At 45.7% G+C, this 17,866-nt stretch overlaps 2 protein-coding genes across 4 annotated transcripts in view; both read right to left on the reverse strand.

The window, feature by feature from the left end:
* Positions 1-547: 547 nt before the first annotated feature.
* Positions 548-4,015, reverse strand: LOC310633739 (protein C10). Its single transcript, XM_083351608.1, has 3 exons — positions 3,472-4,015; positions 1,854-2,030; positions 548-1,366 (listed from the first exon to the last, which is right to left on the reverse strand). Exons 1-3 carry the CDS (start codon positions 3,545-3,547, stop codon positions 1,215-1,217), a joined length of 405 nt encoding a protein of 134 aa, XP_083207734.1. The 5' UTR covers positions 3,548-4,015; the 3' UTR covers positions 548-1,214.
* Positions 4,016-7,552: 3,537 nt separating this feature from the next.
* The window catches only part of ATN1 (atrophin 1), a 39,129-nt gene continuing 28,815 nt past the window's right edge, over positions 7,553-17,866 (reverse strand). For 2 of the 3 annotated variants that reach the window (XM_083354603.1, XM_083354602.1), the window contains exons 5-11: positions 15,813-17,764; positions 14,824-15,046; positions 13,487-14,204; positions 12,166-12,309; positions 10,812-10,992; positions 8,702-8,796; positions 7,553-8,416 (exon numbers count right to left, since the gene is read on the reverse strand). In XM_083354603.1, the coding sequence (XP_083210729.1) occupies positions 8,742-8,796; positions 10,812-10,992; positions 12,166-12,309; positions 13,487-14,204; positions 14,824-15,046; positions 15,813-17,764 (3,273 nt within the window). In that variant the 3' untranslated portion in view covers positions 7,553-8,416; positions 8,702-8,741. The remainder of the gene's footprint in view (positions 8,417-8,701; positions 8,797-10,811; positions 10,993-12,165; positions 12,310-13,486; positions 14,205-14,823; positions 15,047-15,812; positions 17,765-17,866) is intronic. The other variant, XM_083354604.1, reaches the window with a different exon arrangement.

Here is a 17,866-nt window from a genome sequence, read left to right on the forward strand (position 1 = left end):
CGGTTTCTAGCCTGGCGCCATATTATTTATTGCAATTAAAATCTCTCTGTTCAGGATAGCAGCAAAGCAGCTTATTGATAATTAAAAGCAAAACAACAATGAAAAAGAAGCAGTTTCAAAAAATTTTCTCCAGAACAATTGCCGATCAACTGACTTTATAAGAGAGACCCAACTGAAACAAATCCAGGTCTCTTTCCTCCCTCCCGCTTCGGACTTTCTACTCATGGACCAAGGTATCGATTGGCTTTATTACATTTTTAAAATCCTACGTTTATTATTTTATAAGTAACTCAAGGTGGCAAACATATAATACTCCTTCCTTCTCCTATTTTGTCGTCAAGAACAGCCCTGAAGAGAGTTGGGCTGAGAGTGACTAGCCCAAGTCACCCAGCCAGCTTTCATGCCTAAGGCAGGACTAGAACACAGAGTCTGCTGGTTTCTAGGCCAGCACCTTCACCACAACACCAAAATGGCTCTCTTTGTTCTCTCCCCTCCCCCCACCCACCCCCAGCTCAAGGTGATTACAGAACATTACTTCTTCTGACAATTAGCTTGTAAAAAACCTGAGAGGTTTGCATGAGAGTAATATATAGTTCTGCTTCAGATATTTATAGTAAACCAGCAACAAATACACTTTCCAATAAATTTGTGAAGAGAAATTGTGTTTTATACAGAAAAAAGTTTTTTTTTAATTTTCTACCCACCCAGCCTGGCAATTAGCTTTCTAACTAGAATGATAAAAAGTTAACTGTTTACATATACTTTCAGGCAAGAAGGATGGTTGAATGTTCCATTTTCAGTGTCTTAGAATATGAATATACAAATGTCAGAAATCCAGTTTGTAGCTTTTTAATTTTGATATTTACAGAACTGAATTTGAACTCCAACATGTCAGTCTAATTTCCCTGTTGCAAACCATAGGAAAATTATGAAAATACTATGAAATGTGGATGAATGGACTAAGATCTGACATTCATTAAAATATGTATTTCAGTAATTTGAAAAAGCTGGCACAGAAACTCTCAGCCATAAATATGGTGGGACATATTTACAAAAAAAAATATTCATAAGCACAACAAAATATTAAGAACTATAGAAAAAAGTCAAAACAACTCTTCCATGATAACGAAAGAAAACAGTGCCCACGTTCCAGCCAGGTTAAGACTGGTATGGAAACATAAAAATAATACAGATCCCACCAGAGGCTGCCTGCTTCATGATGTGGCCACCCCACCTCCTGCCCCAGCTCCATGGGGAGGTAGAGTCATTGGAGGCAGAAACATAGACTTCAGCTTCCCAGACATGCTTGCAATTTCCGGATCCTGAGACTCGTATGATTTTATCAATCTGGCAAACTTTAGGACTCCTAGAAAAGTGGGGGGAAAACAGTATTGGTAAGACAGCTCTGATACCACACAGCTTTTCTTATGATCCCTGTGGACTGTGTAATACAATCCAGGATGGGTAACTTTCTTCAAGGGCTACATAAATTTTCCCTATCATGGATATATTATCTTTTTCATTCATAAAAAGAAAAAAAACCCTGAAATACCTTCTTCCCCTTTTGCTGCTAATTTTCCTGACTTGATCATGAAGAGTCCAGGAGTACAAAAAAAAAGGGTCTATGATGTTTGCAGCCCATGAGTTGATCATTTCTAATGCTACAGTTTATATATATATTTTGTATACCACCCAGAGTCCCTCTGTGAGAGAGATGGGCAGGTTCTAAATTTGATAAATATAAAGATTGCCTTCCATGGCCCAGGTCATTGGGTGTGCTGGATAACCAACCAAGCACAACAGTTAAATCAGCCTCTCCCTGCCACTGCCAATTAATTCAGTCCTGAACTTACCTTCCCCATCATTACTGAAACCATAAGCTTTGATCACATCCTGTTGTATCTGAGTAGCCACAGGAAGCAGGAATTGAAGCATCTTCCCCATGTCATTGCAGGCATTGTCCCTGGCTTCCTCCAGGCGCTGAGCATTTTCTGGAGATCCAAATGCCTTGATCACTTCCGCCAAAACCACTAAACAGAAAGTAGAAATGTTGTACTGTATTACAATTCCCACCAGTTGAAGTTGAATACACCTTTGCATTTCATTCTCCTCTGAGCAAACAGCCATCTTGAGACAACCAGGGATGGTCTAAAGCAGTGTTTCTCAAACTTAGCAACTTCTATGATTTTTGGACTTCAACTTCCAGAATTCCCCAGACAGCATCCCCAGGAGTTGAAGCATGTGCTAAGCAATAGTATCCAACTCCTATTGTGCCAATATCACAGTACAGTATTAAGGATAAGCATTACTGGGGACTGCTAGAAGATGCTAATAGATTATTGGGAGAAAACTGGCCACGATGTGGTTCACAGAAAATACCTTGTGGGCCATAATGATATAGATTTGATCAAGACATTAAAAACATTGTTTCACTTTTCTAAAAAAAAACTTTTCAAAAGTGTGCAGCTAAAGAGATAAGGTAAGGAGGATGTGTTAAGACAAGACTTTATTCCATCCTGTCCAGGCCCAGCAACAGGGTCAATTGTTACATGCAAACAGGGCTTTTTTTCTCATAGAACGCTCAGAACAGAGTTACGGCACCTATTTTGGATGGAACCTTGTAGGCGGGTTGTATGACATGTGTGAGTTCCGGCACCTTTTTTCTTTTACAAAAAAAGCATTGCATGCAAATAATATTCCAAGCTTCACTATGAAACTCCTAGTCACTATGCGAGATAGGTATATAAATGTGAGATAGATAGAAAGACAATTAAATTTATAAAAAGGATTTTAGGACCAAAAATCATGTCTGATTCTTCACTAAAAATACTTTCCTTTAATCCAAGCAGCAGTTCTCTCACAAATGTATTTTTGAAGGGAAGAAAAAAAAAGGTTCTATACTTCTTTTGGAAAAGTGTATTTTCAAAGGAACTGGCAATCCGCTGTAGGCAGAACTCCAGGATCTGGGACCACCTGGAGGAGCACCATTTTTAAAAACCTGATGAAGGCTGCACAGGCCGAGTAAGAGCCCCATTTTGCAAAACTTGCTTAAGACTCTGATCCTTTGTCTGCACAAGCCACAGGGGGGGAGTTGTGGTACCCAAAATTAGAACCCCCCGATTTCTAGATTTAAAGCTTAAATACCGAAATGGCCTATTTCTCGCCCAACTTCCAATGAAATCATTCCCTTTACCGTCACGCAAATCTCCCTTTAAGGGGACGACGGACCCCTGATGTATTTTCCACCCGCCTCCTTAAGCTTGCTTGCTGTATTTCCGATTGGCAGGGCGCTCCTCTTGACTTTGGGCAAATCTGGGCCAGAGCTTTTTGGGAGGACGGAGACGAAGAAGAAAACTCTCGTCTCCATTGCAGGAGGGCCCCTGCCGTTGCAATCACCGCGTCTGTCTGTCTGTCAGCAGCCCCTCGGCACGCTAAGGTTCCCTCGAAATCTCTTCCGATTTGCCGGCTCACCTTTGGCCTGCTCCGCGCTTAAGGAAACCGGCGGGGCCTGGGCCGAAGCAGCCGGGGGTCGCTGCAGGCTTGACATGCGGGGAACCGAGAGGGGGAAAAGCAGCAGCGGAGGCTCTAACGGCGGGATGAGCGGCGCACCTCTTCCGCGCAGCCGGCTGCAAAGCGCTCCTGCTCCAGCGCCGGGCAGGGCCACTCCCGACCCCGGTAGAGAGGCGCCCCCTCCTCGCCCTTGTCTTCCTGCAAAAAGACACTCGGCAGCCCTCCGGGACCCTCCTCCTCCTCCTCCTCGGCTCAGAAACCCGCCTCTCCGCTTTCCCACTTCCGGGCTGCAAAGCAGAGGGGAGGCAGAGGCGCTCGGCTTTGGGGGGGTCTCAACTGGCCGAAGGAAGCTCGCCCGGCTCTCTTTTTAAATCCGGATTTAAAAAAAAAAAGAAATCGGGGAGAACGGGCCCAAAGCGGAATAGCCAGGTGAAGCCTTTGCTTTGTGGTCATTTCCTAGAGCAGGGGTAGGCAACCTCGGCTCTTTTATGACTCATGGACTTCAACTCCCAGAATTCCTGAGCCAGCATAGCTGGCTCAGGAATTCTGGGAGTTGAAGTCCATGAGTCATAAAAGAGCCGAGGTTGCCTACCCCTGTCCTAGAGGGAAGTATTTCGAGATGACATCCCAAGCGGGGAGGACGAGCCTTGAAAGGAAACAAGTTGGCTTCTCTCTCTCTCTCTCTTTTTAAAAAAAGGTGTTTCTTCTTTTTCTTCCATATCGCTGGCGTGAGGCTCAAGCTGTAGACTGAACAGGAGACGGTCGGCTTGGATGGCCGTTCTGAGGCCGTATTTACACACATCACACTATCTCGTAGCTTTAGGGGAGTAATCCGGTTGCTGGAGTTTGCACAAAATAAGCCACTTCCCTGGATATTGCGAAAACACCCCAAATAAGCGGGCGGGCTGTTGCATTTGAAGGGACTACAAGTTAGGAAATTCTTCGTAGGCACGTTGTGCGTATTACTCATAAAATTACCGAACCAATTTAGGACTCTTGGTAGTTGGTTTTTTTTTTTTCCGGAGGCAAATTGCAAATTGCATTGGCTTACAATGCGAGGTTGTTATAACAGATAATTAAAACGCTACACCCCCAAAATTACTTCCGCTTTGACTTCATAAATGTTGCAGCTTTAAACTCAAGTCACCTTCGAGTCGAGATCGACCGCTGTTAAACATTGACACTTCCGTGCTTTTTCTCGGCAATAGGAAGCGGCCTTTGAGGATGTTAACTTCCCTTCTATAGCCCTGTAATTTTTTTTTATTGAAAAGTTTTACAATACATTTTTTAAAAGACAAAACCCCTCCCAACCCCCTCCCCTCTCCCCAAACCTCCCCCAAACCTCCCCAACTCTTCCCTCCCCTCCCCCTGACTTCCCAGAGCTAAATACAGGGTATAAAAATACAATCATAGTCTACCATATGCAAACAACAATAAAATATTAAGTTCTATCGCACTTTAACTCTTATTAAAATAACTACAAGTAATTTATATATCACATCAATACTTATTCAAATGCTAAGTGAAACTTTTTAGTCCCATATTTATTCTGAATATAATCAATCCATCTTCTCCACTCCACAATATATCTCTGTTGCGAATGGTCTTTCAAGTACGCTGAGATCTTTGCCATTTCCGCCAACTTGGAAACTTTTAAAGTCCATTCTTCTATAGTCGGCAGTTCTTCCTTCTTCCAATATTGCGCTACTAAAAGTCTCACTGCCGTGATTAAATTCAACATCAACTTAGTGTCCACAACAGTAGTATCTGTAATAATACCCAGTAGAAACAATTGCGGACAAAACTTTATCCTTTTCTTGAATATTTTTTGCATATTCCATCCAAATTTTAATCCAAAAAGCTTTAAGCTTTTTACAAGTCCACCATATGTGAAAATACGTTGCATCTTCACAACCACACCTCCAACATTTGGGCGGGCAGTTCGGGTACATAGCCCTGTAATTCCAAGCAGATCCACCATCCGACGAAGTGCAGCCCCTGAGCGCACGGGTAGGCAAGCTCGGCTCTTTTGTGACTCATGGACTTCAACTCCCAGAATTCCTGAGTCAGCTATGCTGACTCAGGAATTCTGGGAGTTGAAGTCCATGAGTCACAAAAGAGCCGAGCTTGCCTTAACCCTGGACTAGCGCGTACAACTTCCACGTTCAAATTGTTTTGGGAGTCTCAGCGAAATATATAAAAAACGCCGACACCAAAAGCACTTCGCAGCCGTTTAATTTCTTACATAGATACATATTATCTTATTTTGACGAAATTTGAGGGGGGGGGCTCTCCGCCACAGCGGAAAGCCTTCTAGACAAATACAAAAAGAGCTGAAGTCACTAAGATGGAGAGGCGCGCGGCACTCACCCACGGAGAATAGAACACGTTTCAGGTGTCGGTGAGTAAAATACGAAAGCGCATTCTGTCCCATCGCTGGCAGTATAAAAGCAATTATATAAAAAAAAACACAAGGCCCCCACCGTATTTCCTGCGGGAGTTGTGTATTTATTCCTTAAAATTAAGCTTTGGGCACCGTAAAAGCCGTATGCTAAAGAGATCGTTTTCATTGGCCAGAGTTTTAAGACCGCGCCCCCGCCAATGACGAAACGGGAAGGAGGGGAAGGCCGGAAAGGGGGGAATCCGAACAGCCGGAAGGAGCTGCAGTTTGGCTTTTTCCGTGTGGAAGCCGAGCTGCTCTGGCTATATCGTTCCCCCTTTGGTGTCTTGACGTCAAGCGAAGCGGAGAAAAGTTGGGGAAAACGGCGAAATCATTTTTGAGGAGCTAGTAGGTTGTTTTTGAATGGGGGCCTCACGCTAGGGAATCTGTATATAAGCACGCTCTAGTGTGTGCATTTTATATACGCGCCGTCTTGCGTGTTTCTAATCCTCTAAACCCGAGGACCTACCCTATGAAGACCAAGTGGCACAAAGTATCAATTTGACCTCATGCCAACCTCTTGCTTTGCCCAGATATGCCATTATCTTTTTGCCACCTTTGACGGATAGGTGGGCATCTGTGCCCATTCGCAGCTGCCTACTTACTCCACTTGTAGGACCTTTGATGCATTCATTTCCCTAGCTCAGGCCTGCTAATAAAGCGTGTCTATACTGTGAAGGAAGTAGTGCTTCAACAATAAGCTACTTGCACTCCAAAGAATGTTGATTCCAGCCAAGCATTTTAAAGACGCTCCGAGATTAAAGGTAATTAAGTATGGCCTCATCCCTTTAATCTCCTCTGCCCTTTTTCTCTGCTAGCAGTGGAGAAAATGTCCACTGTCTTTCCCCAATTCTTGCTGATTTTTCATCACCGACTTAAAAGACTATGCTAAAGTGATAGTATTTCACAAATCTCATTGTTGGGCATGTGCATACTGAATATGGTTGTTAAAAGATATTACTGGGGGGAAAAGCTATAACTCCTATTTCTGGTGCTTCATTCCCTCACCTGGGCAAGGATTTTCTCTACTTGATGGAAAAGTGTCCCATCCGCATAAATCAATGTTCAGGATGCCATAAACAGGATCCCACAAGTCAAACGTGCATACAGGTGACCAAGTCATGCTCTCTCACATGTGCACTCCTCTACTATGAATAGAATGAATCCTTGATAAAATCATAAGGTGCTGCAATTATCCAAGGTGCTAATTCCAAAAACGCCATGCAATTGCCAAAACACAAGGACCTACCGCTGCAAAAATAGTGGAAAAAGATATTAAAAGTATATTCCACCCCAGCAGAGAATAACAGATCCTGTTTTCAAGGTATCTTTTTTCATTTCCCTACTTTGCAACAAAATAGCAGGAAATGTAATTTTAAAATCTTGATTACTTGATAATAATAGCCCCTGGGCATGCAGAAAGCAAACATTAAAACATTTTGGAAGCCTTTTTTGGGCTATTTGGCTGGTTTTGTTCTTTAAGAGCTGCATTTATATATAAATTAGTGTCTGTGTGTGTGTGTGTGTGTGTGCTCGCGCGCGTGCATCTGCACACCCATGTGCGTGCTGGGTGGAACTGGTTGTGTAGGGAGATTCTTCTCCCATAATTGACTTTCTTTTAATGTTCTTATGTAAATATATATATGAGGACAGATCAAGATATACAACTGTGAAATTAGACACACACATGGGAAGATCAAGGATTCACAAATTGCTACGCAAAACTGCCACGTCTAACGGGATGTGCATGAATACATCAACTGGAATGGGTGACAGGAGAAGGAGCAGTTGCCATCAGAGACAGTTTGAACCATGCTTTGCACTGTTTGGCCATATTAATCTCCCTCACCAATAAAACAAGAGGGAAACACGCTGTTGTCATTCCACAGTATTTTCCAGAATCACCAAAGTTCTCTCAACGCATGGATAAAAAGGCAGCTGCTCTCTTGAAACCATCTTGTGGTGCTATGCACCTCTTAACTTGGCCCAGTCTTTCAAGGGTTGAAGAGGAACATGAAAATGCCTTCTTGAAAGTCTGATAATGCAGAGCTCCTCAAAAACCTCTGGTTGTCAAGGTACAAAAAAGAGAGGCATGTTTAGCCCCATTATGCTTTTAGTGACATCCACCTTAGGACTAGAGAGTGGTGGTGGTGACATGGTAGGGAGAAAAGCAATGCATGATAATTCATACCTTTTCTTACTGAAACAAGGGAATGTTGAGCCATTTGTCCAAAATCCTTTTTTGATGTTTCACATTTTGCCTTGTACTACCCTTCTCCCTCCCACCACAGTTGTTTGGATTTGTTGAATGATTTAGGGAATTGTGTCACTAGGTAGCTTCTCCCTCATCCAGGGTTTGGTGAGTTGATTTTCTTCTTGAAGAAGCAGCAGCAACAAAGGGTAAGGACATCATTGTGGGGAATGGGGTCCATTTAAAGGGGCTTGTCACTTTCTTTTTTCAGGTGACTGTATAAACAAGGAAGAACGGAGGTGAAAAGAGTGAACACAACATCATTAAGCTGCATAGTTAAAAAAAAACATCTCTACGTAATATAATGGACTACGTAATAATGGTGTCGAGAAAACAATAAATGACAAACCCACAAAAACAAAAGGCTTGTTTGCAAAGTAAATTAAATAAACAGATAAAACTGTTCTGATCCTAAGATAGTATTCCCATAAATACCTGGATGAACAGGCATATCTTCAACTGTGGCCTGAAATAAGATAGTGTAAAAATCAGTCCAATACCTATTGGGGGAGAGTTAGCTGCCATCCATTCTACCAGCCTTTAGTTGTGCCCCAAACCTGCAACTTTTAGTTCTTTCTTCTTCCTGCAGCAGCAACTGCCATAGAAAATAAAACAGTCTTGGCCTCACAAGTATTGGGAGGGCCCTTAAAGGAAAGGGAAAGGACTGACAGTCATTTGGAGTCAGTCCTTGTCAATTTACTTGCTGGTTGGTTGGTTTGTTTTTTGTTTTTTCTTTACTGCTGAAAACATTCTCAGAGTAGCTTACAAACTAGTTACAAGAGTGCAAAAATCATTAAAATACTACAATATTTCGATTGAGGAATTCACACCCGGATAAAAACCTTGAAGTTAGCTTACAAAGCCAATCCAAACGAAAACCTAAATACTCTAGCACAGGGGTGTCAAACTCAATTTCATTGAGGGCCGCATCAGCATTGTAGTTGCCCTCAGGGGGCCGGGTGGGTATGGCCAGGGTGGGCGTGGCCTACTGGGTGGGCGTGGCTAAAGTGCGTATGGCCTACTGGGTGGGCGTGGCCAGCTCTACATCGTTCGCATCAAGGGTGCCTATGGGGGCCTGGGCAGGAGTGGGACAGATCTGAGGGTCTCTGGCAGGAGGAGGGTCTCTGGGCCAGGGCCAAGGCAGTGGGGGCCGTTCCCTCACTGTTTCCAGGATGGCTTCACGGGCCGCATGAAACCACTTCGCGGGCCTGATCTGGCCCCTGGGCCTTGTGTTTGACATGTCTGCTCTAGCATAAAAATAATAAAAAAACAAAAGAAAACAAAAGTGAAATAGCAACAGGGTTTTTTTTTTTTAAAAAAAGAAACTCAAAAGTGGTACTTCTGATAACAAGATAGACTTTGCTTGTTGCCTAAAAGGTAGCACTAAGATATCAGAATGGGGGGGGGGCTCCCCAGATGTTCTGAACTGCAGAAACCAGCATTCTTCATTATTAACCGTGCTGGCGGGTATGTTGGAAACTGTAGTTCAGCAGTTTCCCATCTCTACATGAGGACCCAGATTGTTGGGGGCAATTAAGCTGACTTTGTAATAATGCCGCTTGGGGTGTGTGTGTGAAAGCCCTAATAAGCAGGCATATACATAGAATGAAGGCTACTGCTAAGCTTGTAAGCCGCCCTGAGTCTTCGGAGAAGGGCGGGATATAAATGGAATTAAAATAAAATAAATAAATAAATCTGCCCAAAAAAGGACATTCCAAGATAACTGGAACGCCTGGCAGTCATCTAACCTATGAAGAAAGAATTCAAAAGACGATCACCAAATGTTAGGTGAGTATAAGAAAAATGCTCTCTTCTATATCTTCCACCTTCTGGTACTTTCCAGAAACATTGAACTATATGATCAAAGACTGGCTAGGAAATGTGGTCCAGCGTAACTGGTGGGGACAAGTGAAAGTTTTGAGTCAGATCTGCTTCCTGAATGGTGCTAGGAAACAACCTAAAAGCCACTGCAACTCTCTTAACACTAGCTCAGTATCATAATGGAAATCTGGATCAGTTTTCAATCCCATGATTACAGTCCACATTCAATGAAGTTACTATTTACTTCTCCTATTGTGCAATGGGTTGCCTTCTTCCTGAGAAGAAGCAGAGCACAGCTTTAAAAAACAGATTCTGAATAATAAGCACCAACCAATCAACCAGTTAACCAATGGAAGTATGTACTGAGAAGGAAATATTATAATGCAACTATATTCCAGATTTATATTTTTCAAAAGTTCTCTTTCAACAAATTCATATGAATTCATCTGCCAATAACAGCAGATACTCACAGAGAATGTTTCAAGTTACTCAAGTCATAAGGATCATTTTTCATGAATAAAATATGGAAACATTGGGTAGGAGGTAATATCCTAGCTCTCTTTCAGAGAAGCTTGTTCATATTACCAGTCTGATCAAGGGACACCAAATAAGTTTCTAGGAATCTTTTATGTTCAGAGTCTTATGTCTCTCCAATCTCTGCCAAATTAAGGCCAAGTTAGGAAGCCGTATTTAAAAGCGCTTTCTGAACCCCCAACTCCTGGTCTGAACCGACTCTTTTCACTCTGTGAGAAACATGACAAGGTGTGCACATCTTAAAATGCTACTGACCTGTAGTAATCCTCCTGGGTAGGAAGTGGCACCCCGTGCAGAGGGTGATGGGCATGTAACCACTGCTGCTGTTCCAGGGCCAAGCGCTGCAGCTCTGCTGACTGTGCATGCATAGCTTGGAGCTGGTGTGCTGCAGACATTGGGGCGGACAGAGAGCCAGGCAAGTCTCTGTAGGGGGCAGCTGCAGACAAAAGTAAAAAGGCAGAATGATAAATTGCAACTGGTTCCAACATGGACCCAATTCAGGGGCCGTGGAATCATTGCTTAGGAAAACACAGTACAAAGAGGAATTTCAGGTCTCTTTACCTTCCATAGGACAAAGAAGAGTCAGTGTCAGCACTGGCTATTTTTTCACAAAGAAAAGACATGTGCAGAAGTTTTCTTTTGTGTATCACTCCCAGGCAAAAGATGCTCTGCTGTTCTCTTTGCGGTTGACCCTATTTTTGATCTTCCTTCAAAACTACATCTAGACTCCAGTCCGGATCCGGGGAATGTCTTTCTTGAATATTGCTCACAAGTCCTACACCATAGGCTCACAATTTTAAATGCATTTATTTCATTATTTTAATAAATTGAATTTTAATACAGGTGAAAACCAGTTCTGGTGTCAGTTAGCCTTTCAACTGTGGATCAGCATAAGCTGACAACAGCTTACAATCTTTAGAATGTACTTTGGGGAAAATGCTACCTACTTTCCCCTTGTTTTCCCAGACATCGATTCAGACTATTTATGGGACTACTTGCCTCTGATTATTTCTGCCTGTCCCACCAGATCTGACAAGGCAGGCAGAGTCTATCCCTTCAGCTAAACAGCACTAAGAACTAGGAAGCCTCCCTTCTTTGTCTTATGGGTCAGCCTCCCCACTGAAATGCAGATACTCCTGACTCTTCCTGCCCTCTTTCTGGAAACCCTGAAAGACCTTGATTTTTCTAAGGCACTGAGACCTTAAGGAGCAGAGCTCGACATCTATAGTATGATTGGATTATCACTTTTAGGAGACTGCCTTGTTGCTCATTTCTTGCTTCCGTTTTGTGTACTGAGCTGCCTATCTTAAGACTGAGATGGACAGCTCCATAACTTGCACAGTCTGTTTAAAAATAAACAGGTGACAGACTTGACTTATTTTAAAAGTCAGATAATTCGTGAAGAATATATCTGAGAACACCAGTCCCTAAGGTGTTCCTCCTTATCATTCCTTCTGTTCCACACTTGGGCAGCCACCCATTTTCTCAATCCCATTTTCTCTACTGCTATTCCTCCACCCTGCCCCCCCGCCCCCCAAAAAAGATTCTAGATGCCTTTCTGTCTTGGATGATGTCATATTCCCCCCCCCCCAGTCCTTAAAGTTCTTACCAAAAAGCTGGTGGCGCAGCACTTCGTTTTCATGGAGTGGGTGAGGCAGAAGTGGATTAGGTATAGTGCCCGCTGGGTAGGGTATTCGGGTGAGATGTGACCCAGAAGCCAGCGGATCGATAAGAGGGTGAACTGAGGCAGAAGCTGCAGAGGAGAGATTAGTTTTTAGGTAAAGGCGGAAGAATGGGGGGAACAATACTATAATGCAGAGTTCCCCAACACCTTTCTGGCTTTGCAGACCCTCGGGGCGGGGGGGCTGAAGAGCGGATGGTTCCATGTGAGCAGCAGGCAAGTGCGTACACAGCTCCTTTTGCATGAATGGCGGGCATACGCGCCTGCTGCTCGTGCAAGTGGGATGCGTGCAGGCTGGCGCTCACCCCACTTCCGTGGCCCGGTTCCAAACGGCTCATGGTCCGGTAGTGGGCCACGGCCTGGGGGTTGAGGACCCCTGCTATAACGTATGTGTAGGAAATGAGGAATTTGAATGCACTTTAGCCTAGTTCCTTGTATTCGGATTAATTAATTATATATATAAAACATTCTTTCTCTAATCTTACCATATGGTATGAAAACACTGTTTTTTTATATAAAAGGCCAATTCTGAAAGAACAGTGGCTTACCTCGCAGTCAGACAATTCATGCCCGAGGTAAGGCCAATCTTGTTTGTGCAAATACTCATATTAATACTTATATGTAAATATTCCACAGCTTAGCCCATTTGCTTATTGCTTTAGATAGAGTATATAGTCCTAATCATGATTTCATCGAAATTAGAAAAAAGATGGAAGATGAAGCTCAGAGAAAGAAAGAAAGAAAGAAAGAAAGAAAGAAAGAAAGAAAGAAAGAAAGAAAGAAAGAAAGAAAGAAAGAAAGAAAGAAAGAAAAAAAGAAAGACGGGCAGGGACCTTTCTTGAGGTACTCAGAATTCAACTTTAGTTATCAACCATAGGTTACAAATAGAGAGATTATAATTAACTCACTGACATTTCTGAGTGATAGGTCTAACACAGTTGCTGAGACTTAATTCTCACTGGGATAAGCAAACCTGCTGCTGAGCTCCTAAGAAGAAAAGTGTTACATAACTAAGAGACCCTCCACCCACCAACATTACACGTAAGCTGAAAATGAGCACCTCAAGGAGAACGGCTCACTCCCAGAGTTCTCCCTGACGTGCTAGTTTTCCCTTGCACAGGAATTCCGTGTTCAATCTGTTTCTGCTAAAGTGTCCAATCAGGTGAGGTTCCAAAGACATTCTAGGGAGAATTCAACAGTTCCAAAGAGACATCTGATATACATTTCCAGACTGTGCTGGAGGCCTCACCTGCATGGATAGCGTCCTGCTGGTGGAGATGGAGGTGGGAGTGGATGTGGGAGTGCTGGTGATGATGGGGGGTCACATTGAGCATCTGCAGCCGAGCCAAGGGGTCGTTGCTCAGAGCAGCTACTCTCTCGGCATGCTGCCGTTCAGCTGCCAATCGCTCAGCGTAAGACATGTCAGGGCGCAAAGCCGGGCCAGCCGCCAGGGCTAGCCGTTCTCGCTCCAGGTGGCCCAGCCCTGGATGGAAAGGAAAAGCAGGGTGGAGGCCTGGACCTGCCTGGAGAGCCAGTCCCCCATGCCGTGGGAAAGGATCCATTGCAGCACTGGGCACAGCATGGAGCTGCTCCAACTCGGCTGGCTTAACTTCAAAGCCCGGCTTAAGACGCTCACGCAGGTCACGATCCCTGAGATCTCGCTCACGGGCTTCCCGTTCTCGCAATTCTCTCTCCCGCGTGGCTGGGTCGCTGCTGTAGATGGCTGGCACATTGTAACCAAGCAGTCCTGGATCAACTGCACCCAACGGGACATAGAAGGGGTGATTCCGGTTGCTTGGAGACATGACGTGAGGCCGGGCGTACTCGCTGAGGGTGCGAAGGGCTGGCGTGTCGGGACCCAGATACGGTGGGACAGTCGCTACAGCGCTGCCTTGCTCAAAAGAGGGGCGATGAGGAACAGGGCCAAGAGATGGGCAATCCACTGGTCGGCCCTCTTGGGCAACCTTCTGCAAGAGAAGAATAAATAGGTCATTTAGCAAGACTTCTTCTGATTGCCAAGTGTATTGTGTGATATGTGTCAGCACATCTACCTTCCGACAAACTTGGCCGTTAGTAAACATAGATAGCATAAAGGTAAAAAGGTAAAGGTTCCCCCACACATGCGTGCTAGTCGTTTCCGACTCTAGGGGCCGGTGCTCATCTCCGTTTCAAAGCCAAAGAGCCAGCGCTTGTCCGAGGACGTCTCTGTGGTCATGCGGCCGGCATGACTAGACGCCAAAGGCACACGGAACGCTGTTACCTTCCCACCGTAGTGGTCCCTATTTTTCTACTTGCATTTTTACGTGCTTTCGAACTGCTAGGTTGGCAGAAGCTGGGACGAGTAACAGGCGCTCACTCTGCTACGCGGCACTCGGGATTCGACCCACCAAATTGCCGACCTTCTGATCGACAAGCTCAGCGTCCTAACCCACTGAGCCACCGCGTCCCTCATAGATAGCATAGACAACTCTAACGGGCAGCAGCTCTCTGGCAGGGATATGTCTGATTCTGCGCTTCTATTATTCTTTCAGAGGGGAAGTCAAGAATCAAAGGAGGAGTTTCTGCATGCAGCTGGCGTTTACTTACCACACTTCGTTCCAGTTCCCTTTCTTTCTCCCTTTCCCGTTCTTTCTCCCTTTCTCTCTCCCTTTCTCTCTCTTTCTCTTCCCTGGCCTTCTGTTCAGCCTCTCTACGCACTTTCTCAACAAGATCAGCTCGTTTCTTGGCCAGCTTGGAGCCATCCAGGGGCACAAAGTAGAGATCGGTCCGTGAACAAGAATTAAAGCCACGATCCAGATGTTTGTTGAACCTGGGTGAGAAAGAAACCCAAATATCTCAGCCTCCACAGGAACTCAATTCTTCCAAGAAAAACAGCACAAGATTATTTGACCTGCAAGAATTGCAACATTAGGCCAAATAACACAACAATTTTAATTTTGCATTGTTTATTCTGCTTCAATTTCTTGTGAGTGACGCAGTGGCTTAGAGGTGAAGACGCCTGCCTTCCACTTGGAAGGTTGAGTTTTCAGCCTTAGGCAACGGCAAATATTTCTCTACCAGGATGCAAAGAGAAAGTATCTGCTGCGAATTCTGCATGGGCATTCGGGAAGGGCTTCTGGCTATAAACGCTCAGCTCCATTCAGTCACCCTGACTCCACCCCGATAAAAGGGATTAAAGGGTCGTAAAAAGAAAAACATTCTGCTTCTATCTCTTGAACAGAGGGGTAAAATGCAGAAGCCATGCAAAGCACTGTGACTTATAAAGACCATCAGAAATTCCTTTTCAACACAGCGGCTCTAACTTTTGAGATTTCAACAAGCTCTGTCATATGCAGAGCTTTCAGGAATGGGCGATGTACGAATAAAAATCAATTAAATATGCATGGCCATGGGGCAACGGGCAAACTCGGTCCCTATAGGGATATTCCAAGCCCACTTTCTGATTTTTCAGCTTTCGTGAAAGGAATCTTCCGCACCATCGTTCTGTTCTGCTGAATTCTGCAAATTCAATTGGTCAAAGGAGGGATTCCCTGGCCCCAGCCGCTTGATCTTCCTTCTCCCTCCTGTTTCCTTACCTGGCTGATTGGCTGGCGTGACTTGGTACATCCACCACTTTGGGAGCTGGGGAAGGACTCCGTATTGGAGGCATTGGGCTATCGGGGGGCTCGTATTCCTCGGAAGGCTCTTGCTTGATTTGTGCAGCACTGAGTGGCAGGGGAGGCAAGGGCGGGGCGGAGGCAGCCATACTTCCAGAGGCAGGCGGGACAATGGGGGCTGGTGAGGAAGCCTTGTAGTTGCCCGCCGCCGGAGAAGAGCTTAATCGGTATCCCGGGGGTGTGGCCACACGGAAGGAGGATGCCGAGGAAGCAGGAGGAGAGCCTGGCTTGTACGGGGCTGGCGGCTGGAAAGTAGGAGATGGAGAAGCTGTGCGCTTCCCATAAGGAGCGGTCGTTGGGGCTCCAACTGGAGGCGATGCTGTCTTATACGGAGCTGTAGAAGAAGAGGCCATGGTAGTTATGACAGTGGAGAGGGTAACTGAAGCAGAAGTGACTGGGGGTCCAGCCCCATGTGCAGGTGAAGGTGGAGGGGGCGGTGGAAAGGCATAGGTGGCTGTGTTCTGCCCTTGAGGGTGGCTACAGAGTCCGGAGAATGTCCCCTGCGATGAGGAGGAGGAGGAGGAGGAGGAGGAAGAAGAGGAGGAGGAGGAGGAGGAACATGCAGAAGGAGCCTGACTGTATGTGGCATGGCTATGGGGTGGATAGAGGCGTAGCCCATAGGCAGCGTGAGGAGGAGGATGTGGACCTGGTTCTAATGGGTGGGAATAACTACCAGATGTCTGGGGTGTGGCAACTGCTGCTGGAGAGAGACCAGCACCATTGCTGTGGTTGTGATGGTGCTGCTGCTGCTGTTGCTGCTGGTGATGAGTGGGCTGACCAGGAAAGGAGGCAGGAGGGTGAGAGTTAGTGTTCCCTAGTGGGCGACTGTACGGTGGTGGCCCTTGACTCCAAACAGGCTGGGAGGGCATGGAGGGCTGAGTGTACTTGGGTGGTTGGCTGGATACAGAGAGGCTGCTGGGTGGTGGAAAGCAGTGGCCGTATGATGAGCTGTAACTGGGTAATGCCTGGGAAGGGGGAGGGAGGGGATACTGAGCAGAAGAGCTGGGAGGTGGAGGAGGAGGGGGGGCATAGGGATAACGGGAAGGGACAGGTGACTTATCCTGCCCTATTGCGTGGGGCGATGAAAGATGTCCACTTAATGCTTGCCCCACCACCCCTGGTGAGCTGGAGGTCACAGTCATGTTATTGAGAGGGCGCAGAGCTGGAGGTGGGGGCAGATTGGCTAGCACATGGGGAAAAGTGGCAGCAGATGAAGGAATGATTGACGGGGAATTGTTTGGAGGTGTCTTCTGAGGAGGCAAGCCACCTGCCACAGGGGTTAATGAAATAGGAGTAGTTGGGGGTGGGTTGTGCTTAGTACTGAGGGACTGCTCACGCACGCTTGGTGTTGGTATTCCCACTCCTGCACTCACAACTTTGGGGCCCAGTTGGACCACATTAGCACTGGGGTACAGAGAAGCGTGCATAGTGCAGGAAGAAGAGGACGAAGAAGAGGGGGAGGAGGAGGAGTTGGTGGAAGGAGTGGGAACTGGGGGGGCCTGACCCTGTGCCTGGAAAATCCTTGAAGCCTGGGCTTCAATTTGAGATTGGTAACCACTTGGGGGGCCCTGAGGATGAACCTCCCCTGGTAAGCTGAAGCTGGCTTCTGGGGGACGTGCAAGGCCCTCTGTCAGGGCAGCTGGTGAGGGGCTTTGGGGAAAGAGTGGGGGGTGATGATAAGAGCGAGGGGGTCCTTGGGAAAGCACAGAGGAGGAATCAGAATCATTCTCCACACTGCCAGGGCTGTAGACACTGGGAGAGGTGCTTCGATTATCTTGGTCAATGTCTCGTGGGTCACTGCTTGTCTCATCGTTGAAGCTATGGCCATCTAGGCTGTCCACATCTGAAGGAGACTGTGGCCTTGGCAGCTCCTAAGATTTAAGAAAAACAATGAATACTCAGCAGATACTCTTTCAGGGATATTAAGAGAGACCTTGCTAGGTAAGCTATGGAGCTATGCTAAAAGAAGGATT

This window comes from Vipera ursinii, assembly GCF_947247035.1.
Source record: "Vipera ursinii genome assembly, chromosome: 2".
Taxonomy (NCBI): domain Eukaryota; kingdom Metazoa; phylum Chordata; class Lepidosauria; order Squamata; family Viperidae; genus Vipera; species Vipera ursinii.